General features: G+C 38.8%; 1 protein-coding gene across 1 annotated transcript in view; it reads right to left on the reverse strand.

The window, feature by feature from the left end:
• Positions 1-236: 236 nt before the first annotated feature.
• Positions 237-24,246, reverse strand: part of LOC122119975 (vomeronasal type-2 receptor 116-like) — a 46,810-nt gene continuing 22,800 nt past the window's right edge. Inside the window, exons 4-9 of the mRNA XM_042694015.1 lie at positions 6,362-6,650; positions 5,652-5,982; positions 5,176-5,462; positions 3,968-4,195; positions 2,814-2,937; positions 237-1,156 (exon numbers count right to left, since the gene is read on the reverse strand). Of these exons, the coding sequence (XP_042549949.1) occupies positions 237-1,156; positions 2,814-2,937; positions 3,968-4,195; positions 5,176-5,462; positions 5,652-5,982; positions 6,362-6,650 (2,179 nt within the window). The remainder of the gene's footprint in view (positions 1,157-2,813; positions 2,938-3,967; positions 4,196-5,175; positions 5,463-5,651; positions 5,983-6,361; positions 6,651-24,246) is intronic.

Below are 24,246 nucleotides of genomic sequence, written 5' to 3' on the forward strand. Positions count from 1 at the left end.
TACTCACAAGGAAGAATGATAGCATAAAAGGCAGATTACATTCAAAAAGCATAATATATCCAAGTTAGAACGCAATTTAGGAGGTCTTGTTGGAAATTTGCTATGACTCTAACATAACCAGAGGAATGAATAAGAGTAACTTCTTTGCTCTAAGTATTCAATTAAGAGTTGACTGTCAAATTAGTACAGATTGCTCTCAGAGCCTCTAAACATTCTGGGCAACAATTAGGTTCATCTTAATGTTTGTTTCTTCCAGAACGTGATCTCTCCCTGATCCTGGACAGAGAATTTCTCTCAGGTCTTATCAAGATGATGTAGCACTTGGGGGCAAAAATGCAGCCAAGAAGCCCTGCACTGGAGGCCAAGATGGAGAAGACTTGCACAGCCACCATGACCTTCCCCTTGGTGCTGTGGTAGACAGGCAGGAAGGTGAGCCACACACTGCAGAACACCAGCATGCTGAAGGTTAGGAATTTGGCCTCATTGAAGGTGTCAGGCAGGTTCCTGACCATAAAAGCCACCATGAAACTGGCCAGGGCCAGGGTGCCCAGGTATCCCAGGACACAGTGGAAGGCAGTGAGGGACCCCATGTTGCACAGGATGATGACATGGCCATGTTCAGAGTGCACATCTGTGTCCACAAAGGGAGGAGTGGTTACCAGCCATAAGCCACAGAGAATCATCTGGATAAGGGTGCAGATGGGGATGAGGAGGTTAGGAACCCATGACACCAGCATCTTCCTCGCCCTTCTTCCTGGAGCAGTGAGTGTGAAGGCCAGAACCACAGTGATGGTCTTGGCCAGGACAGTGGAAATAGCCATGGTGAAGACCACTCCGAATGTGGTGTGCTGGAGGATGCAGGTGACTGTGTGTGGACGGCCAAGGAAAAGCAAGGAGCAGAGGAAGCAGCAGATGAGGGAGATGAGCAAGATATAGCTGAGGACCCAGTTATTGGCCTTGACAATGGGAGTGTCTTGGTGCTTGATAAACACCCAAAGAACAGCAGCTGTGAATGCAGAGCAGCAGAGAGCCATGCATACTAGAGCCATGCCCAAGGGGTCTTCATAAGCTAGGAAGCTCTCAGTTTTCATCAGACATTGGTTTCTCTGAGTGCTGGCAAACTGATGATCTGTACACCTCACACATTGCTCCATGTCTGGTGAGGAGTGAGAATCACTATTAATCTGTTTTCATAATTTCTCTTTACTCTCATCCCCTTCCACTCAAGCAACTCCTTTTCCCTGATTCACCATTTGACCTGTATTGCTTTCAATACCATGTAGACTACCTCTCTATATCAAAATACATTCAGGTACATTTTCTTTCTCACATTTCTTCTTCTTTCCTTACTCCCTTTCTCTTTTTTCTGGTTATCTCTTTCCTTCTCCTTCCCTCCTCTCCTTGCTTTCTTCCTTCTTTCCTTCCTTCCTTCCTCCATTCCTTCCTTCCTTTCTATCTTTCCTCCCTTCTCCCTCCCTCACTCCCTCTTTTTTTCTTTCCTTCTCTTTCTTTCTCTTTCTGCTATTCTTTACTTCTTTCCTTCCTTCTTTCTTCTTTTTCTTCCTTCCTTCCTTCCTTCCTTCTTTCTCCTTTTTCTTCCTTCCTTCCTTCCTTCCTTCCTTCCTTCCTTCCTTCCTTCCTTTCTTTCTTTCTTTCTTTCTCTTTTCTTCTTTCTTTCCTCTAGTGTTTGAACTCTGGCCCTGGGAATTTTTCCAGAGAATTCATGCCCAACACTGCCACCCTCACACTGACCCACAGCTTGCATTCCAACATTATTGTTGCTTAATTGTGGGAATGAATCTTATTGAGTTTCCTTCCCATCATTGCATCAAACTCCATCTCAAATCTCAACTGCCTGAGTACCTTGGATTTCAAGTGTAATAATTACCTAGCATTATGTACTCATTCTAGACAGGTCATATCACGCTGGCTCTCTACTACTAATTCAAGAAATAATGGAGAATAGAGAAGAGGGCCTAATCCACAACTCAACCTACTCCTTATATCAAACAAAAACCTCCTGAGCATTTGTTGTGTGTCAAGAACAATGCTACTCCCCACAACTGACAAAAAGCAAATCAAAACAAAAAATAAAACAATAAAGATAAATGGAAAAAAAGAACAATGCCCCTCCACCAATATGATACGTTCTGGGAAAGATCACTGGAGGAGGGAGAAGCCAAATGAAATGGAGATTGTAAACAACTTCTGAATGGAGAAGCCAAAAGAAATGGGGTTGGTAAAAATTTCTGAATCAATTATATTTGAATGGAGAAGCCAAATGAAATGGAGTTGGTAAACTACTCTTGAATCAATTACGTTTGAAGATTTGATAGTCAACCTAGTGCCTGTGTCAGATATGGAGTTATCCAAACAAAGCCCTTTGTATTATTAGAGTATGCTAAATATAAAATAAAATTTAATTTGAAAAGATCAGCAATGGGACTCAGAAATGAAAGGCTGTGTTAGATCCAGATTTCCATGATCATTTGCACATCATTTCAAAGATCAACAACTGGTACTTGATATTTTCTTTTTTTTTTTTTTTTTTACATATTTTCTTTAAATACAAAAAATGTGACGGTGGAGAGTGGAACAGGAATGTTCTCAAGATAAAGCCTGTAGTAGATTAGAAAATACAATCAGGTATGTAATGGAGAAGCATTGGGTTGGTTCTTCTAAGGAGAAATATGGTTAACAGTAGGATGGAATTTTGTATGAACATGCATGTGTCTTCTTGCCTTGCTACTAGATCATTCCACTGGCTTGAAGGTTAGGAAGGAGAGATGTGGAATTTCACTCTACAGACTCACCTGTCATATTAGAAATCTCATTCTCTGGGCAAGGAGTACAATCAAAGCAACAGGTAGCATTTCCCTCCAGAGAGGCTTTCCTGAATCCAGGACCACAGCTCTCACTGCACACAGACTGAGGACTCTGAGAACATTCAAATGAATGTTAGTGACTATTCATCTTTTACCTGACATTCCAGACACTACAGTGATTTGGGGGATAAGTTGATCAAAACACATAATCTTTATATAAATACAGCCAATGAATTGATTGAGCATTTTACAGTTTCATATAACATCACTTGAAGAACATGTGGGGCCTCAACACCCAGCCCCTCATGCTATCAGGAAGACATGGAGCCTTTAACATGTGGATTCTAGGAAATTGGAAAATGGAATTAAATCTTGCATCCATTTTTTTTAATTGGATACGATTCTTGAACTATGGTGATGATGTATTTTCTCTCTTATTCATCTGTGAATAGATGAATAAGAGCACGAGAGGAAAATCAATCAGGAAACTTCAAACCCACACTCTAAAGCCTGGCTAATTGCTTTGGAGGTGCTGCTGTACCCAGGGCCATTCACATCTCTTCCTCTTGCCATCCCAATTGCCACGAGGTGGGTGAAATTCACTGGCAGATGCTCCTTTCATTACATCCTGTCTCAATACAAACTCAAAATCAACACTCTATCCAACTGCGGTATGAAATCTCCAGGCAGAAGCAAACCAAGCCCTTCTGCCTTCTCATTTGATTCCCTCAGATATTTGGTCACAGTGCTGGAAAGATGATTCATAGGTGTTATTTAACTTTTATGATGTTTAATATACAAATATATAACAACATAATGGTAAAGAAAAGTTCTCCTATTCCCTCCATGAATCTGTTAGTAAGAAACTTCCAGGAACAGGAAGTTTTGAAATGTCCACCACTGAGACATAGTTTTATTGAACAAGCTTAAAAACAGGATAAGCTTATTGCTTATTTAAAATAGATCATGATATTACAGTTAGAGAAGACCAACTACGGGGAAGAAATAAGAGTGTGGTGACATTGTGGACAAGCCTTGAACTCAAAACATCACTAAGAATTCTAAGCTCTTCCTACAGCTACTTCACACTAACAATACAGTTTTTAAAAAACAAGAGAGCAAAAAAAGTACAAATGAATCACCTTGGTAATTCCTATGGGCCACTCTATCAGATTTTCAAACAAAATCAGTTGTTGACCATGTGGCCTAAATGGAGAAAATTTGCCAACTTTCACCGTTTGTCCCAGACCTTTAGGAAAGTTCCAAAAGCTCATAATGTCATACTCTGCCTCCAATTTCCTTTCCTCATTCAAAACCACTTGGTCTCCAACAAGATTGATAAATTGGATCTTCTTCAAAAAGTGATGCAGCTAAAAGAGACATTATAGTATGGCGAATTGATTGCCAGAGTTATCACAGAACCCCATAACAATGGATGCACACAGATTAGCTTAAATTCCCACCACATAATTCACTAGCACCACAGGAATCTAATCAAATGTATCAAATGTAGGCCCACAGAGGACTAAAGTGTTACCAAGTTCTAAAACCTAATTATCCAGGATGGGATGCAGAAACTCATTTTTAAAGGAATGAGACTCCAGCCACATCCAACCAAACAATGAATTATATTGTGACAGACCTCAATCACCACTCTAAAGTGAATTCCAATCACTTATTGAAGATCAGAGAGTCTGTCTGAAATATAGGTAAATAATGAACTAAGTAGAATATAGAGTGTTTATGGCAAGTATGAAAGATTACCTTAAGCAAGACTTAGTTCATTATGTGTGGGTATAAGTGTGTGTATGTGTACGTGTGTGTATGTGTGAGTGTGTGTATCCAGTCCTGTAGCTCAAACTCAAGGTTTAGGCACTGAACGTGAGGTATTTTTGTTTGTTTGTTTTTTTCCTTTCGACATAAGAATTCTATTATTAGAGCCACAGCTCCAACTCTGGCGTTTCGGTGGTTAATTGTACTCAGGGGTAGGCTACATAAGTGGGCCCCTTGTGTATAGACAATCTTAGCTTTACAAGAACTAGTCACCCTTGATTTGTTATTTTTAAAAGGTACAAAGTCAATATGGAAATATGGTATTGAAAAGGGGACGGCTTTTTCCATATTTAGTGCACATAGGGGTCAGAAGACACAGCACTTCCTTGTCACGGAAGCAGCATTCTTCAAAAACATTGTCTTCGCAGCTCTACAGTCATTTCAATGAGACCACAACAGGCCCAGTGTCTCTTGTATTTTCCTAAATGAAGCCAGATAACCTAGTTCCATCTGATTTGTAAGCTTCTACAGAAAGTCTGCATGCCTAGTGTAGGTCACCCAAAAGCAAAACCATTACCTGTGAAGAGATAAATGCCCTTGGTTTCCCATTGTGCACTGGTGGCTCTTCTATGTGATGAAGAAACATCTGGTGGAGGGCGTGGGCCAAGGCATACACAGCATTGTAGATGTTGTAACTTTCTTCTGACATGGTCATGTCAAAAATGTGCCTCAGCAACCAATCCAGTGTGGCATTGTATGAACAGTGCCCCAAGTCTCTGCAGTCAGACTTAATCAGTAGGCAATAAACAGACTGAATCCATGACTTGGGAAGGGAGTAATCTCCTGAGTTCTTGGATAAGGTATCTGTCAGAATATAATTGGTGAATCCGTGAGTGTTTCTATGATGGTGAGAGAAGATGAGAGGAGCATGAAAAGAATCGAGCAAAAAATATCTACCAATTGTCAAGTCATCATAGTGTGAGTTCATGACCCAGACTTTCCCTGTAATTAAAAAGTGCCCAAATTTAAGAGTAAAGCTTATTAGAAATTTACTGTCCCCATAAATGATAATCACATTGGTTGATGAATCCATCAGCTGGCGATGCATCCGTAGATCATTTGATAAATCTGCAAGTGCAGTGTAAGTGATCATGTTCTCAAAGGCCAAACAGACTCCATTTTTGTACAACTCTTCTCTCAATTCTGAGAGGAACCACACACCATAGTCATCTTCATTGGTGAACAGTCCCACCCATGTCCAGCTGAAATGAAGCATCAAGGTTACCATGGCCAGAGCTAGAGCTGAGTCCTTGGCAGCCATCTGATAGACAGTACTGAACTTTCCATGGACATTCAGGAGAGGATCAAATATCCCAAACGTGAACTACAGGGAAAAAAATGAACACAAACCCCAGGAAGAGAATGGTCATAGGCAAATCTTGGTCCTGATGTTAACTACACAACAACTCATAGCAGTGGGAGCAAAAGTTTGCTTATCCCATTTGCAAATATATCTCCCATGTTCCAAGCTCTTTGTAAAAATGTACAGATAAGGCTTAGAGTTTTGGATCATCCTTTAGTCTCCTAAAAACCTCTCCTTTTAGTTATTTATTTTTTGCAGCAAAGAAAATGTGTATGCCCCACTCACCTTTCGAGTCTTTTCCCTGTGAGATCATGCATTTTGGAGGGTTTTTTGTTCAGCCTGTAGAGGACAGAGTCAATGTGAACATGGTATCACATCTGCCCACCCCTTCCAGCCTCACCTGTGGTAGTTTGTAGAGGTCTAGCAGTGTCCCAATTGGGACAGATATGGTTGAGGTTCCTGTGAGTACTGCTAAAGCTTTGCTGTCTCTTCTGCAGTTGTAATTAGGGCTGTTTGTATTCATCCCAGAGAGCCAGATGAGAGGATTCTCTAACATATCAGCATCTTTGAAATTCTCATTATAGATCTCAAACCCCAGAGTCATGTTGGGTAGCAGATGGGCATTCTTGTTGATCTCCTCAACAGCTAACACCAGGGTAAGAAGCAATTGGTATTTCTGTAAGTTCATCCTGCACATAGGTCACAAAAATTTGGTGTGTATATGTGTATTACAAAAGATTAACTGCAAATCTCATGACATTGTTGAATCAAATGCTTATTTCTACACAGTAGTATATGTAGATCCTATCTTCCAACAGGATGGCATTATAATTTGGAGTCTTAGACAAGTTATTACAATTAGGAGAGCTCCTGAACTGGCCTTGATCAGCATACACGAGATGATTATTGTTCTGAGATTGTAGAAAGGGGGGGGGAGGGATGAGCAAGCTGGTTTTTCCTCTCTGGAATATATGGATATGTGAAAAACACTGCTGTCTTCTGGGACATAAGAGCTTGCCCAGCTCACATACCAAGTCATTAAGTACCTTGACTTAGCTGTGCATCTGAGAAAACTCTTAAGAAATCTAATTCAAATTGGGAGCAGCTTGTTCACCCAATTTCAACCAGTATGAGAAGAGAGGCAAGGCCTGCTGTATTAGTACTAACTAGGAAAACAGGCTACCTTGTCTCTGTGCTCACTTGCCAGATCATGCAGATGGCCCACCCTGCTGCAAAGAAGTTAATCTTGCCTTGTGAGGAAATTAAAGCAAACAAAGAAATACAATTCATGTTATGTGGTAGAGGCACACTAAGCTGACTCAGAGAATACCATCATTCAAGGGGATTCCCCAGAAGCAGAGCAAGATGGCAGCCAAGGAAGATAGAACATGAAGATTGCACCACCCAACAAAGAACACATCTGAGTCAAGTGGTGTGGACCAGAAGGTACTTCTCTAGTAGAACAAAACAACAGAAAAGGAGGTGTAAGAAATTGTGGAAAGAAGCTGGCTTCTTTCTCACCATCATCAGTGTTAATAGTTCTCTATGGACAGAAACCCTCTTACATTGCATGAAGGGAGAGAATTAAAGTTAAATCTCAGAATCATGCACATAAACTGAGACAAGTGGTTGGAAATGCTTATAGTCTCTGCTCTTGGGTCCAGATTGTGCCTCTGGAACTCTTTTAGGATAAAGAAGGAAGACACTGACACAACCTGCCTCCTCCAATCTTGTGAACCACAGCAGGTATTGGATTCAACCTCCTAGTGAGCAGGGCATAAGTATAGGTCAGGTTTTTCTTAGACTGCTGTGTCAGACATAAAATGGTTGGACCAATAATCCAGAATAAACAATATGCCTTGCTTGGTGCTAGCATCAGTGCGTCCATTGGATCTTCCAGGAGGATCCCAGTTGCCCCAGGGCAGCCTAGGAAGGAAAGTCTGTGTATTTTCTTTGTCAGTCATGGGGCTTGAATTCTGGGCAAGGGCACTGTCCCTGAGCTCTTCAGCTCAAGGGTAGTGTTCTACCATCTAAGCCACAGTGCCTCTTCTAGAGTGGAACTCTAGATAGCAGTCACCCTCCATCATCAAAATCTGTCTAGTCCCAACCAAGCCAAAAGAAAAGTGGACTATGGCAAAGCATACGAAGTTTTATCAGTAATTGGCTTTGAGGAATACATAGAGACTCAAGCTCCCTAAACAACCAGAGAAACTCACTCTTTAGGTTTTTTTATATTTGATGTTTGTTGTTTTTATTTCTCTGTGTTACTTTTGTGTATTGGTTTTTAGGATTTTCTATTTCTTCAATCTTCTATTTTTCACTATTATTTGTTTTTTCCTTCCACTTTTCAATTTCCTAATTTTCTATTTTGTGTTTCCTCTTACAATCCCCTTTTCATTTCTCTCCACATTATAATGCTACTCCATCAGAGATACCCTGTTTAGTTGTATACACAAAGAAAGGCCTCTTTCTATGTATGTAAACAATAATTACAGGAGTTATTTTAGATTCAGTGCCATCCCAATACTCTTTGAATAAACCATTTTCTAGTCTCAGCAACTTTTCCAAATACACTTATATATATAACTTTTTTTCTTATCTATATATACCTTTTTTTCTAAACTTTATCTAGCTCTCTCAGCTGTTCCCTACATAACATTTCTTTGAATTCTTTTCTACCTCTTACTCTCAGAAACAAAGCCTCTACTGTATATTCTTGTGCTATAAGCAGTTCTTACCCCTCTACTATCATTATACCCAATTTTTCTTCTGAACTTAAATTTATATCTCTCCAATCCTAACCCTTCTCTTTTTCATCTGCTCCAGTCCATTGATCCCTAACAGTTTCTATCTGACCAAATATTAGATTTGGTTCTGTTGTGACTATGTATAAGAGGCACATCCTGTTACCTCTAAGATGCAGACTAGTTATCAGCTAATCATACATCTCCTCAAAAGTTACAACTATATACAATTTCTACCTCAGAGCCACAACATCTCCCTTCAAGCAAAGAAAAAGAGAGCTAAATAGGAAAACACCTATCCATAATACTGAACCCCTAAGATCTATACATTTATATGACACCGGTTGCCTCTGGCCCTAAAAGACTGTCCTATAATCATACCCGTGTGGTTCTTATCTTCAAATGGGTAGAACTAACTGCAGAAACAAAGGAAACATGGCCAATCAACAAACTCCAACACCATCTCAATGTAAATAAGCCATAGAGTGTCCCAGAATGACCTAGAGGATAATACTCAAGCTATTTTAAAAGTATGGCTGGTAAATCTACTGAATGAAAAATTGGACACACTGCTTAGGGCTATAAGAGAAGGTGATCAGGCCTACCAGAAGTTAATAGATGACTTCATGGCCTCCACAAATAAAAGGATAAAGGAACTTCAAAAGAAGAAGAAAGAGTCTAATGAAAAGATAGAAACCCAGATAAAAGAGTGGAAAGAGAAGTCCAAAAACCAATTCCGAGAGATAAGGCAATCTATTCAAAACTTTAAAAAAAAAACCTTAATAAAGAGCTGGCCACCATTAAGAAAGGCCAGCAAAAAGGAAAGGAGATAAATAGCAAAGTAAAAAGTCTTGAAAGCAAAATGGAGGAGGCAGAAGAAAGAATCTCTGAGGCAGAAGACAGTTAAGACTCCAGAGAGAAACAGTACACAGATATTCATAACAAAACCAACAAGCATGAAGATCATTGCAGGAAATACAGGAGACATTCAGAAATCCTAATTTGAGAATAAAAGGTATACAAGAAGGCCTGGAGAGGGAAACCAATGGATTAGGAAATACATTCAGAAAAATCCTAGCAGCGAATTTCCCAAATATACAAAAGGACAGGCATATCTAGATACAAGAAGCTTTTAGAATCCCAAATAAGCCACACCAGAACAGATCATCCTACCACCACATTATAATCTCTCCTGGATCAATAGCTAGTAAGAAGACCGAGTTCCGGGAAGATGGCTGAGGAGAAGCTGGAGGCTAAACAAGCTTTTGCATAGAAAGAAATTTTAGAGTTCCAGTGAATAGTCCTAAGCCAGAGAATCACACCAAGTGTGCCTTCACAGGACAGAGAGTTAGGCCAGAGAGAGAAAATACAGGCAGGGAGACAGCCCTGAGCACTTGCCAGCAGCTGCAGCGGCGGCGGCAGCGGTGACAGGGCCAACTGTAGCGGCCATACCTGAAACACAAAGAGTCCAAGACAAAGGAGCCAGAAGCAGCAGGCAAGCAGATTCTACTCAACACCAGCAAGAACCGACAAGGAGAAGATATCTTCATCCTCCAGTTCCCAGACCAGAGACCACCCAGGAACCAAAACTCGGTGTGAGTAGAAGCCTGAAGTCCTCACTCCTTCTCAGGGAGCAGAGGAGGGAAGGCCACCCCTTCTCCCTCCCTCCAGTATCGGAGATCTCCATATTGGATACCGACAAAGCTCGGCAGAGCTGCTAATTCCAACTCAGACCCTGGAATAAATCTAGAGTCATCTAGCAGGTCAAAAGAGCCTACCTGACCTGCCAGACTCAGCTCCACCCAGGGAAAAGTCACCCAGCTCGGGCGCCAGCCCCAGGAGTGGCTTTCTTCACCGGGTAATAAGAGCCAGAAGCTGCCCCTCCCTTTAGCAGCCTCCACAATCAACTGAAATTCAGTAAACAGAAACCCTGATAGTGTCTCCATGCTGGGCTCTGTGAGTTTCTCACAAACCAGCCCCCCAGGAAAAGCTACGGTTTGCTGAAAGGCCTCAACTCTACCCAGAACCTAGCCTCATCACAGCATCTCCAAATTCGAGGAAAAAGCCATCTCCTCCCATTGAACTAACCTGGGAGGAGGATCGCAGAGCATTTTTCTGCCTGTTCAAAGAAACTGACTTAAGTAACCAACCAAGCCATAGGAACACAAGCAGACCAGAGACTCCAACAAGAGGCTGGTTACGGACACAAGGGAGACACGGGATTTTTCCCATCCCTCCCCCAAAAAATCAAAGAACTTTTTTCTGTTGTTGTTTTGTTGTACCTTGTATAAAAAATTTTTTTTAATCTTTAATTTTTACCTTTTTTGAAAAAAATTGTTTTCTAGTAATTTTTTTTCCTCTTAGAATTTTATTTTAGGGGTAAAAGTATGTGTGCATTTTTCTTCCTTTCTTCTTGTTTTTGTTTTTATTTTTGTTTTTTGTTTTGTTTTGTTTTTTGTTTAGCTCTACTGAACTTCTGATCTTTTTTCTTTCTCTCTTATCCTTTTCACCGGTTCTTCTCTTTCGTTCTTTATGTGACTTAATTGCTGTTCTGCACATCCTCAGATAAACCCATAATGGAATATTAGACCTTATCCCCCATTGTGTGCACACTTAATCCACAAATTTATTACTCAATTCAAAACCTCTTAGGGGTAAATTCCTTAATAGCAGTACTACCTCTTTATACCTATATAATATTTTAAGTATTTTTATTTTTAAGTTTTTCACATCTCCTTTATATCCCTCCCCTTCTCTCATTATATTCATCTTCTTCTCTGAATAGCTTGTTTTCGAATCTGTATAATATTATTAATTTTTACCTTTCTATTTTTTCTGGTCTCTTTTTGTTCCCTTTCTCTTCTTTTCTTTCTCTCTCTCTCTACTTTCATCCCATCCAACCTATTTCCTGCTTTGAGATTAGGACTTAGTTAACACTCCCTGTGCCTTCCCACATCACTCTATTCCTATTTTTTTACCCACATTTCTTCCTAAACCTAAAAATTTCTGGTTTACCAAATTCTTCTTTACAGTTCGTAGCCCATTAATATATAGTTGTTTGATGTTAAAGAGGTGTATCTGTTGAACTAGATTGTATCTGCAGACAATTGACTGTGCAAATACAGACTTTGATTGATGCTTGCCTTAAGATAGTGTTCTATCACAAAACTGGTGTTAACTTCATCCTAAATGGGCAGAGTAAACTGGAAAAACACAAGAAAAATGGCAAGTCCGGGTATCTCAGCTTCCACTCATGATAACCAGGGGACAGAACAGATAATGAATAATCCAGAGGAGAGTTCCCAGATAGCTCTACAAACACTGCTGGCAAAAATGATAAATGAAAAGATTGAAAACATACAAAGGTCTCCGTATGAGTGTGATAGGGATAATGAGGAGGCAATCCAAAAGTTTATACAGGAATATCATAAGCATGAGGAAGCTACTAAAAAACTGATACAGGATTTGCATGAGCAGCTTGAGAATATTCAAAGAGAAAGGCAGGAATGGTGTGAGCAGGCTGAGAACACTCAAAGAGAACTACAGGAATCGCACAAACGGGAGGAAGCTAATCAAAGAGTAATACAGGAATTGAGAGAACAGGATGAGAGTACACAAAGATCACTAAAGCCATTCATGGAATCCATTAACGAAGAGCTGAAGGAAGTCAGGGAGACCACAAAGGGAATGCTGAATGGAAACCAACAGAAGGAATGGGAGTCCAAGGAAACCACAACCAATCAACTAAGTGATTTGAGAATAAACACTGAACACCAAATTAAGGAAGTAAAGAAGTTCATACAAGATCTAGAACAAAGCTTCAACAAAGATTTTGAAGCCATCAAAGCTGACCAACTAGAAGGAAAAGAAATAAAAAAACAAAGTAGAAAGTCTCGACAGCAGGTTAGACCATGCAGAAGATCGAATCTCAGGGATTAAAGACAGCCTAGACATTATAGAGAAAGAACATACAACCATCCAAGACAAATCCAAGAAATATGAGAGATCTATCCAACACTTGGAAGACACCATCAGAAGGCCGAATCTAAGGATAATGGGAGTAGAGGAGCACCTAGAAACAGAAGTTAATGGTCTAGGAAATTTGTTTAACAGGATCCTAGCAGAGAACTTCCCAAACATGCCAAAAGAGAGGCCTATTCAAATACAATAAGCTTTTAGAACTCCAAATAGACCAGACCAGAATAGGACATCCCACCTTCCCATTATAATCCACAGAGGATCAATTCAGACCAAGGAAAAGATCCTTAAAGCTGTCAAAGAGAAAAGATTAACCACCTATAAAGGGAAACCAATTAGAATCACCTCAGATTTCTCAGCAGATACAGTCAAAGCAAGAAGAGCGTGGAATGATGTATGCCATGCCCTAAAAACAAACAGCTATCAACCAAGAATACTGTACCCAGCTAAACTCTCCTTCATAACTGAAGGCCAAATAAAAACCTTCCATAGCAAAGAAAAATTGAAACAATACATCTCCACCAAACCAGCCCTACAAAAGATTCTTAAAGATGTCCTACACATAGAAAACCAACAAGACCACAATAAAGGCCAAGTACTGCACCCAAACTGAGAATCCAAGAACCATAGGAAGAACCCAGTTTTCGCAGCCCCGAAGAAGGTGGATAACATGGTAGGAACTCCCAAATACCTCTAAGTTCTATCTCTTAACATTAACGGTCTTAACTCTCCAATTAAGGGACATAGACTGTCTAGTTGGAATAAAAAACAAGATCCTTCTATCTGCTGCCTTCAGGAGTCACATCTTGCCTGTAAAAACAAACACATTTTGAATGTTAAAGGTTGGAACAAAATCTACCAAGCAAATGGCCCCCATAAACAGGAGGGAGTTGCAATCCTAATATCAGATAAATATACTTCAAATTAAAATTCGTGAGAAGAGATAAAGAAGATCGCTAAATACTAATTAAGGGATCTCTCTTCCAAGAGGATATTACAATTCTAAATATCTATTCGCCAAACAACAGAGCACCCAAATTTATCCAAGAAACACTACTTTCCCTCAAATCCCACATAGATCCAAAGACATTAATTGTTGGGGATTTTAACATACCACTCTCCCCACTAGATAGATCAACTCAGCAAAAACTCAACAGAGAAACCGCAGATCTAAACAGCTGCATAGATCAACTAGATTTAACAGACATCTACCGAATATTTCACCCAACAGCATCAGAATACACGTTTTCCTTAGCAGCACATGGAACATTTTCTAAAATAGACCACATTTTAGGCCACAAAGCAAACTTGTCCAAATTCAGAAACATTGAAGTTATACCTTGCATTCTCTCTGACCACAAGGGAATAAAATTAGAACTCAACACCAAAAGCTATCAAAGAAAGTCTGGTAACACATGGAGGCTGAACAACACACTGCTGAATCACGAGTGGGTCAAGGAAGAGATTAGAAAGGAAATTCAAATGTTCATGCTATTTAACAAAAATGAGCACACAAATTACCAGCTCCTCTGGGACACAGGAAAGGCAGTACTCAGAGGCAAGTTTATAGCTCTGAGTTCCTACATCAACAAATTAGAGAGATCTGAAACCAACAATTTAATGAGACATCTGAACCTCCTTGAAAAATAGCAGCAAGATAAACCCCAATCCAGTAGATGGAAAGAAATAATTAAAATTAAATGAATTAGAATCCAAAAAAACTATGGCAAGAATCAACAAAACAAAGAGTTGATTCTTCGAAAAAATTAACAAAATTGACAGACCTTTAGCAAATCTTATCAGAAAAAGAAGAGTACACACCCAAATAAACTCAGAGAGGAGAATGGAAACATCACCATGGAAACAACCAAGATTCAGAACATTTTAAGGGAACACTTCTCAAAACTTTATGCTAATAAGTTTGCTAACTTGGCAGAAATGGACCTTTTCCTAGCAAATATTGACATGCCAAAACTAAACCAAGATGAGTTAAACCTTCTTAACAGGCCCATATCAAGCATTGAAATAGAAACAGCAATAAGAGATCTCCAAGCTAAGAAAAGTCCAGGACCATATGGTTTTACAGTGGAATTCTACAAGGCCTTCAAAGCAGAGCTCACACCAATACTCCTCCAACTCTTCAATGAAATTGAGAGAAAGTTCACTACAGAACACATTCTATGAAGCCATCATAACCCTCATCCCAAAACCAGGCAGGGACTCATCAAAGAAAGAAAACTATAGACCCATTTCTTTGATGAACATTGATGCAAAACTTCTCAAAAAAATTTTGGCCAATCAACTTCAACAATTCATCCCCAAAATCATACTCCATGGTCAAACAGGATTCATTTCAGGATGCAAAGGTGGTTCAATATATGCAAATCAATTAATATTATTCATCACATCAACAGGAGCAAGGATAAGAACCACATGGTTATCTCAATAGATGCAGAAAAAGCATTCGACAAGATCCAACACCCCTTTATGATGAAGGTTTTGTAAAAATGAGGAATCCTTGGAACATTACTCAATACAATAACGGCTGTATATGACAAACCTACAGCCAGCATTATACTTAATGGTGAAAAACTAAAGCCATTTCCTCTTAACTCAGGAACAAGACAAGGATGTCCACTCTATCCACTTCTCTTCAACCTAGTATTAGAATGCCTAGCTACAGCAATAAGACAAGATGCAGACATAAAGGGGATCCAAATAGGGAAAGAAGAAATAAAATTCTCCCTCTTTGCAGATGACATGATCTTGTACTTAAAGAATCCCATAGACTCCACTCTCAAATTACTCAAGCTGATTCAAAACTTTGGCAAAGTAGCAGGTTACAAAATTAACCCTCAAAAATCAATGGCTTTTCTGTATGCCAACAATGAGAAAAGTGTGGCTGAAATTTGGAAAGCAACACCATTTGTAATAGCCCCACAAAAAATAAAATGCCTAGGAATTAACTTAACCAAAGAAGTGAAGGACCTCTATGATGAAAACTTTAAAATCTTGAAAAAGGAAATCAAAACAGAACTTAGAAAATGGCAAAACCTCCCATGCTCCTGGATTGGAAAGATTAACATCGTGAAAATGGCAATACTTCCCAAGGCTATCTACAAATTTAATGCGATACCTATCAAAATTCCAACCTCATTCTTCAAGGAAATAGAAGAGACAATCCAAAAATTCATATGGAACAATAAAAGACCCCGAATAGCAAAAACGCTCCTCAACGGAAAGAACATGCTGGAGGAATATCAATACAAAATTTCAAACTCTACTATAAAGCTATAGTAATCAAAAGAGCTTGGTACTGGCACAAGAACAGACCTCAGGACCAATGGAATAGAATTGAAAACCCAGAAATGAACCTACAGACCTATAGCCATCTAATCTTTGATAAGGGAGCTAAAAAAATAGAATGGAAGAAAGACAGCATCTTCAGTAAATGGTGCTGGCAAAATTGGTGCACTACTTGTAGAAAACTAAAGCTAGATCCTTATATATCACCCTGCACCAGAATCAACCCCAAATTGATCAAAGACCTTGGAGTCAAAACAGACACTCTGAAAACATTACAGGATGGAATAGGAGAAACACTAGAACTCCTTGGTGCAGGACGAAATTTTCTTAATAGAGACCCAGAAACATAACAAATCAAAGAAAGGTTGGACAAATGGGATTGCATGAAGTTGCAGAGCTTCTGCATGGCAAAGGACATAGCTAGCAAGATCAATAGAAAGCTCACGGATTGGGAGAAGATCTTCACTAACCATACAACCGACAAGGGTCTCATATCTAAAATATACTTGGAACTCAAAAAATTAAATCCCCCAACAACAAATCTCCAAAGAAGCAACTGCCCAATAAATAAGTGGGCTAATGACTTAAAGAGAAACTTTTCTGAAGAAGAAAGAAGGATGGCCAATAGACACATGAAGAAATGCTCAACCTCCCTAGCCATAAAAGAAATGCAAATCAAAACAACATTGAGATACCACCTCATCCCAGTTAGAATGGCTAAAATCAAGAACTCTAATTACAACAGATGCTGGAGGGGATGTGGACAGAAGGGAACCTTACTTCATTGTTGGTGGGAGTGTAAACTTGTTCAACCACTTGGAAAATAGTATGGAGGTTCCTCAAAAGGCTCCCCATAGAGCTCCCGTATGACCCAGCAGTCCCACTTTTGGGGATTTACCCAAATGTTTACAAACAAGACCAGACTAAAGCTACCAGCACAACTATGTTTATTGCAGCATTATTTACCATAGCTAAGATATGGAACCAACCCAGATGCCCCTCAGTAGATGAATGGATCAAGAAAGTGTGGTATATATACACAATGGAATTCTATGCCTCCATCAGAAAGAATGGCATTGCCCCATTTGTTAGGAAATGGAAAGACTTGGAAAACATTATATTAAGTGAAGTAAGCCAAGCCCAAAGAAGCATAGGTCCCATGATTTCCCTTATTTGCAATATCTAGTATATGTATGAGTCAAGCAGAAAAGGCCAGATAAGGTGATGTTAGGCGAAATGAACCCTAAGATATGTATTTTAAATGTTTTTTTCTTTAATGTATTTGTTTCTAACGCAATTATAAGATTATTTTTTGTTGCTTTGTATGTCCCTCCCCCACAGTATAACCCATGCTTTCACTGTATTTGTTGTCGGTATAATTTGTGGAGGGGAAGGGGAAAAACAAGTCGTTTAAATAAGGATACAGGTGGACCTGTTGCAACATTGAGAAGTACAAGTTGTCATGTCAAAAATGAACTTTACAGCTTGGAGTGGGGGAGGATTATGTGGTGGGGAGGGAGGATGGGAAGGGATGGGAAGGGTAAACAAAGGAGGAGGCTACAATGCTTGATAAGTAATGTACTCACTATCTTGCCCATGTAATTGTAACCCCTCTGTACAGTATTTTCACAATAAAAAAAGAAATGTACTCATTATCTTACTTGTGTAACTGCAACCACTCTTTACAGCATCTTTACAACAAAATAAAATTTTAAAATAAGCCTAAAAAAATAGCTACTAAGAAAAGAATTCTTAAAGCTGCCAAGGAAAAGAAAACAATCACATATAAATGTAACCCAATCAGAATCACCTCAGACTTCTCAGTAGACACCATAAAATCAAGGATGGCCTGGAAAGAGGTTAGCCACACCCTAAATACAAAGACCTACCAACCAACAATAATCTACCCAGCTAAGCTCTTTTTCATAGCAGAAGGACAAATAAAAACCTTCCACAGCAAGGAAAATCTGAAGCAATATATCACTACCAAACCATCTCTTCAAAAAATCCTCAAAGACATTATACATATAGAACACCAACAGGTACAGAATATACCCAATGATGAAGTCCACAAACAGAGAACTAAGTAATTACAGCAGGAACAACCAAGGCACCTCTCCCCTACCCAAAAAAAGTGGATGAGTGTCATGCATAGACAAATATGTTTCAGTCATAGCTCTCAGTATTAATGGACTTGTCTCCAATTCAACAACACAGATTGTCCACTTTGATCAGAAAGCAAGATCCTTCTATTTGCTGTCTTCAAATGACACATCTTGCCCAAAAAGATAAACAGATTCTGAAAGTGAAAGGCTGGAATAAGATCTACAAAGAAAACAGCCTCCATAAACAAGCAGGAGTTGAAATCCTAATATCAGATAAAATAGAATACAAATTAAAATTAATGAGAAAAGATAAAGAAGGTCACTGTCATGATTCATTAAGGGATCTCTCATTCAGGAAGACATTATGATTCTAAATATCTACTCACCAATAAAGGAACACCCAAATTTATCCAAGAAACACTACTTTGCCTCAAATCACACATTGATTTAAAAACAATAATTGTTGGGTACTTTAACACACCACTATCCCGGCTAGATAGATCAACCCAGCAAGGATGCAACAGAGAAACCTCGGATCTTAACATCTGCATAGATCATCTAGACTTAACAGACATTTACCAAATATTTCATGAAGCAGCATCAGGTTATACTTCCTTTTTAGGAGCACATAAAAATTCTTTAAAATAGACCACATTCTAGGCCACAAAGCAAAATTTATCGAAGTTCAGAAACATTGAAATTATGCCCAGCATTCTATCAGACCACAAGGGAATAAAATTAAAATTCAACACCAAAAGCCACCAAAGGAGAACCTGTAACACATCGAGGCTGAACATCACACTGTTAAATCACCAGTGGGCCATTGACAAGATTAGAAAAGAAATTCAAATATTCATGATATTTTACGAAAATGAACACACAATCTATCAGCTCCTCTGGGACACAACAAAGGCAGTACTCAGAGGCAAGTTTATAGGTCTGAGTTCCTCATTAACAAATTGGAGTGATCTGAAACCAAAAAGTTAATGAGGTACCTAAATTTCAGAGGGAAACAAATAATTAAAATTAAATCCGAATTAAATGAATTAGCATCCAAAAATCTTTAGATAGAATTAAAAAGAAAAAGAGTTCGTTCTTTGAAAAACTTAACAAAATTTGCAGAGCCTTACCAATCTTATCAGGAAAAAGAACACATTCAAATAAACTCAGAGATGAGAATGGAAACCTCACTATCAAAAAAAAAAAAAAAGATTCAGAATATAATAAGGGGTTACTTTCCAAACTTTTATGCTAATAAGTTTGAGAATCTGAAAGATATGGATCAATTTCTAGCAAATATTGACATGCTGATACTAAACCAAGATGATTAAACCAATTTAGTAGACCCATATCAAGCATCAAAATAGAAAGAGCAGTAAGATACCTCCAACCCAAGAAAAGCCCAGAACTGGATGGATTTAAACCTGAATTCTACAAGACCTTCAAAGCAGAACTCACACCAATACTGCTCCAACTCTTCTATGAAACTGAAAGAGAAAGATCACTACCAAACACTGTCTATGAAGCAATCATAACCCTCATCCCAAAACCAGGCAGGGAGTCATCAAAGAGTCCCATTTTTTTGATGAATATCGATGTAAAACTTCTCAAGAAAATTTTAGCCAATTGACTTCAACAATTCATCAAAAAAATCATACACCATGATCAAACAGGATTCATTTCAAGGATGCAAAGATGATTCAACATATGGAAATCTACTAATATAATTCATCACATCAACAAGAGCAAGGACAAGAACCACATGATTATCTCAATAGATGTAGAAAAAGCATCTGACAAGATCCAACACCACTTTATGATGAGAGCTCTGGAAAAAGTAGGAATCCATGGAAAATTCCTCAATATAATAAAGGCTGTGTCTGATAAACCAAGAGCCAGCATTATAATTAATGGAGAAAAGTTAAAGCCATTTCCTCTAAATTCAGGAATGAGACAAGGACGTTGTGCTCTCCACTCCTCTTCAAATTGGTATTAGAATGCCTAGCTGGGGCAATAAGGAAAGATGCAAACATAAAGGGGATGCAAATCGGGAAAGATGAAGTAAAATTCTCCATCTTTGCAGATGACATGATCTTGTATTTAAAGATCCACATGGACTCCACTCCCAAGATGTTGAGCTGATCAGAAACCTTGGCAAAAGTAACAGGGTATAAAATTAACCCTCAAAAATCACTGGCTTTCATGCATGCCAACAATGCCTTCCCTGAAATAAGGAAAGCAACTCATTTTGTAATAGCCTCACAAAAAATAAAATGCGTAGAAGCTAGCTTAACTAAGAGGTAAAGGACTCTAAGATGAAAACTTTATAAACACCTGAAAAAGGAAATTAAACAGAACTAAGGAAGTGGAAAAACCTTCCATGCTCCTGCATTGGGAGGATTAACATCATGATAAAGGCAATAATGCCAAAGGCTATCTACAATTTCAATGCCACACCTACCAATTTTCAAACCTCATTCGTCAATGAAATAAAAGAAGCAATCCAAAAATACATATGGAACAATGAAAGACCCCAAATAGCACAAATGATCCTTAGCAGAAAGAATAGTGATGGAGGAATATCAATTCCAAATTTGAAACTCCATTACATAGTCATATTAATCAAAGCAGCTTGGTAATGGCACAAGAACAGACCGGAAAACCAATGGAATAATAAGATTGAAGACCCAGAAATTAACAAAGAGATCTAAAGGTACATAATCTTTGACAAGGGAGCTAAAAAATACAATGGAAGAAAGACAGCCTCTTTAGTGCTGGCAAAATTGGTTAATGGAGTATAGAAAATTAAAGCTAGATTTGCATATATCACCTTACACCAGAATCCAATGGATCAAAGACCTCAAAATAAAAGCAGACACCATAAAAACATTACAGGAAAGAATAGGAGAAACTCTAGGGCTCCTTGGCACAGGCAAAATATTTCTTAATAGAGACCCAGAAACACAACAAATCAAAGAAAGGATGAACAAACGGTATTGCATGAAACAGAAGAGCTTCTGCATGGAAAAGGACATAGCTAGCAAGATCAATAGAAAGCCCATGTACTGGGAGAAGTTCTTCACTAGCCATACAATGTACAAGGCTCTCATATCTAAAATATTCTTAGAACTCAAAAAACTTTAATCCCCCAACAACAAATCCTCAAAGAAGCAACAGCCAGATAAATACTTGGGCTACAAACCTAAAGAGAAACTTCTCTGAAGAGAAAAAAGAATAGCCAACAGACACAGGAAGAAATGCTCAACTTCTCTAGCCATAAATGTAAATCAAGACAACATTGAGATCCCACCTCACCCAATTTAGAATGGCTATAATCAAGAAATCTACTAACATATCTTAGCTGTAGTAAATAATGCTGCAATAAACATAGTTGTGCTAGTAGCTTTCGTATGTTCTTGTTTGTGATCATTCAGGTAAATGCCCAAAAGTTGGATTGCTGGGTCATAGTGAAGCTCTATATTGAGTCTTTTGTGGAATCTTCATACTACTTTCCAAAGGGGTTGAACATTTTTACACTCCCAACAACAATGCAGTATGGTTCCCTTCTGTCCACTTCCCCTCCAGCATCTGTTGTTATTAGAGTTCTGGATTATAAGCATTATAAATGGGGTGAGGTAGTATCTCACTGTTGTTTTGATTTGCATCTCTTTTATGGCTAGAGAGGTTGAGCATTCCTTCAGTTGTCTATTGGCCATCTTTCTTTCCTCTTCAGAGAAGTTTCTCTGTAAGTCTTTAGCCCACTTATTTATTGGGCCATTGTTTCTCTGAGGATTTGTTGTTTGGGGATTTAATGTTTTGAGTTATATTTAAGAAATGAGACCCTTGTCCATTGTATGGCTGGTGAAGTTCTCCTAATCCGTGGACTTCTACTGATCTAGTTAGCTATGTCCTTTGCCTTGAAGAAGCTCTGCAATTTCATGAAATCCCATTTGTGCAACGTTTCTTTGATATGTTGTGTTTCTGGGTCTCTATTAAGAAAATTTTGGCCTGTGCCAGGGAGACCTAGGGTTGCTCCTATTCCATCCTGTAATGTATTCAGGGTCTCAGTTTTTACTCTGGGGTCTTTGATCCATTTGCAGTTGATTCTGGTACAGGGTGATATATAAGGATTTAGCTTTAGTTTTCTACAAGTGATTAACCAATTTTGCTAGCACCATTTACTGATGAGGCTCTCCTTCTTCCTAAGATGTGGAAACAACACAGATGTCCCTCAGAAGATGAATGGACCAAGAAAATGCGGTGTGTGTATAGAATAGATTTCTATGTATCCATCAGAAAGAATGACATTGCCCCATTTGTTAAAAAATTATATTAAGTGAAGTAAGCCAGGCCCAAAGGAACAGAGGGCCCAGGGTTTCCCTTATTTTCAATAACTAGTATATGTCTGAGACAAGCAGAAATGATCAGATAAGATGACATTAGGCAAAATGAACCCCAAGATAAGGACATGAGTGGTTTCTTTTCTTTCTTGCTATTGTTTCTAACATATTTATAAGATGATTTTTAGTTGTTTTGTATGTCACCCCCAGCATGGTTTAACTCCTGTTTTCACCATATGTGATGTTGGTATAATTTGGGAGGGGAAGGGAAAAAACAAATTGTTTAAACAGGGATACAGGTGGACCCATTGCAACCATGAGAGGTACAAGATGCTATGTCAAAAAACGAACTTTACAACTTTGGTGTGGAGGCGAGGAGGGTGGTGGAGGTTGGGAGTGTAGTCCTGGAGATGGGAGGGCAGGGATGGTAGGGGAAAAACAAAGGAGGAGGCAACAATGCTTGATAAGAACTATACTCATTACTTTCCTCATGTAATTATAAACCATCTGTAAGGTATTTTCACAATAAAAAGAACTTATTAAAAAAAAGAAATCTAGTAACAACAGATGTTGGAGGGGATATGCCCAAAAGGAACCATATTGCATTGTTGATGGTAGTGTAAACTTGTACTTCGACTTGGGAAAGCAGTTATGGATGTTTCTCAAAAGACTCCACATACAGCTCCCCTATTACCCAGCAATCCCACTTTTAGGCATTTACCCAAATGATCACAAACAAGGTCATACTAAAGCTACAAGCACAAACATGTTTATTTCAGCATTATTCACCATAGCTAAGATACAGAACCAACCTAGATGCCCCTCAGTAGAGGAATGGATAGAGAAAATGTGAATATACATTGAGAGAGAGAGAGAGAGAGACAGAGACAATGGAATTCTATGCCTCCATCAGAAAGAATGACATTGCACCATTTGTTAGGAAATGAAAAGACTTGGAAAAACATTATATAAAGTGAACAAAGTCAGGCCCAAAGAAACATAGGTCCCATGGTTTCCCTTGTTTGAAATGACTAGTACATGCCAAGGACAAGCAGAGAAGGTCAAATGCTATGAACTTATGTCCATATAAGATGATGTTAAGCAAAATGTACCCCAAGACAGGGAGAAGAGTGTTTTTTCTTTCTTGCTATTGTATTTAATGAAATTATAATAGACTATGTGATTCTTTTGTTTCTTTTATTCGTTCTTCCCCCATGGTTTAACCCTGTTTTCACTGGATTTGATGCCAGTGTTCTGTATCTTGTACATACATTTTTGTAATGTGGGGAGGTAAAGGGGTATAGCAGAATGCTTAAATAGGGATGTAGGTTGACCTATTGTGACAATGATATGTCCAGGACACTGGGTTGAAAACAAAATTTACAATGTTAGGGGCAGGAGGTAAGTAGTAGTTGCGGCGGTGGGGAAGAAAGGGATGGTAGGGAAAAAAAGGGGGAGGTAACAATGCTGGATAGGAAACGTACTCATTGCCTTACTCATGCAACTGTAACTCCCCTGTACATTATTTTTACTATATATATATATTTTTTTAAAGGTAAAAATAATAATTAGGAGGTGTTGGAAGGTCCCTGAGGCAGAACCAAATGCCATTTGCATCAGTTCCCACCATGGGTGAAGGAGGTTGACACTTGTCTTCCTATGCCTTCCCCCCAAAAATGCTCCCTCAAAACTTAAGCAACCTCCTACCCCAAATATAAGCACCAGCACACCTTCCTCACCTCAAGGATAATCATTTTGAAAGAATGGCCAAAACATACAGAAACTCTGAAACACTGGGAGTGATTAGAGCAA

This window comes from Dipodomys spectabilis, unplaced genomic scaffold (genome assembly GCF_019054845.1).
Source record: "Dipodomys spectabilis isolate Male_0828 unplaced genomic scaffold, ASM1905484v1 ptg000173l, whole genome shotgun sequence".
Lineage (NCBI taxonomy): Eukaryota > Metazoa > Chordata > Mammalia > Rodentia > Heteromyidae > Dipodomys > Dipodomys spectabilis.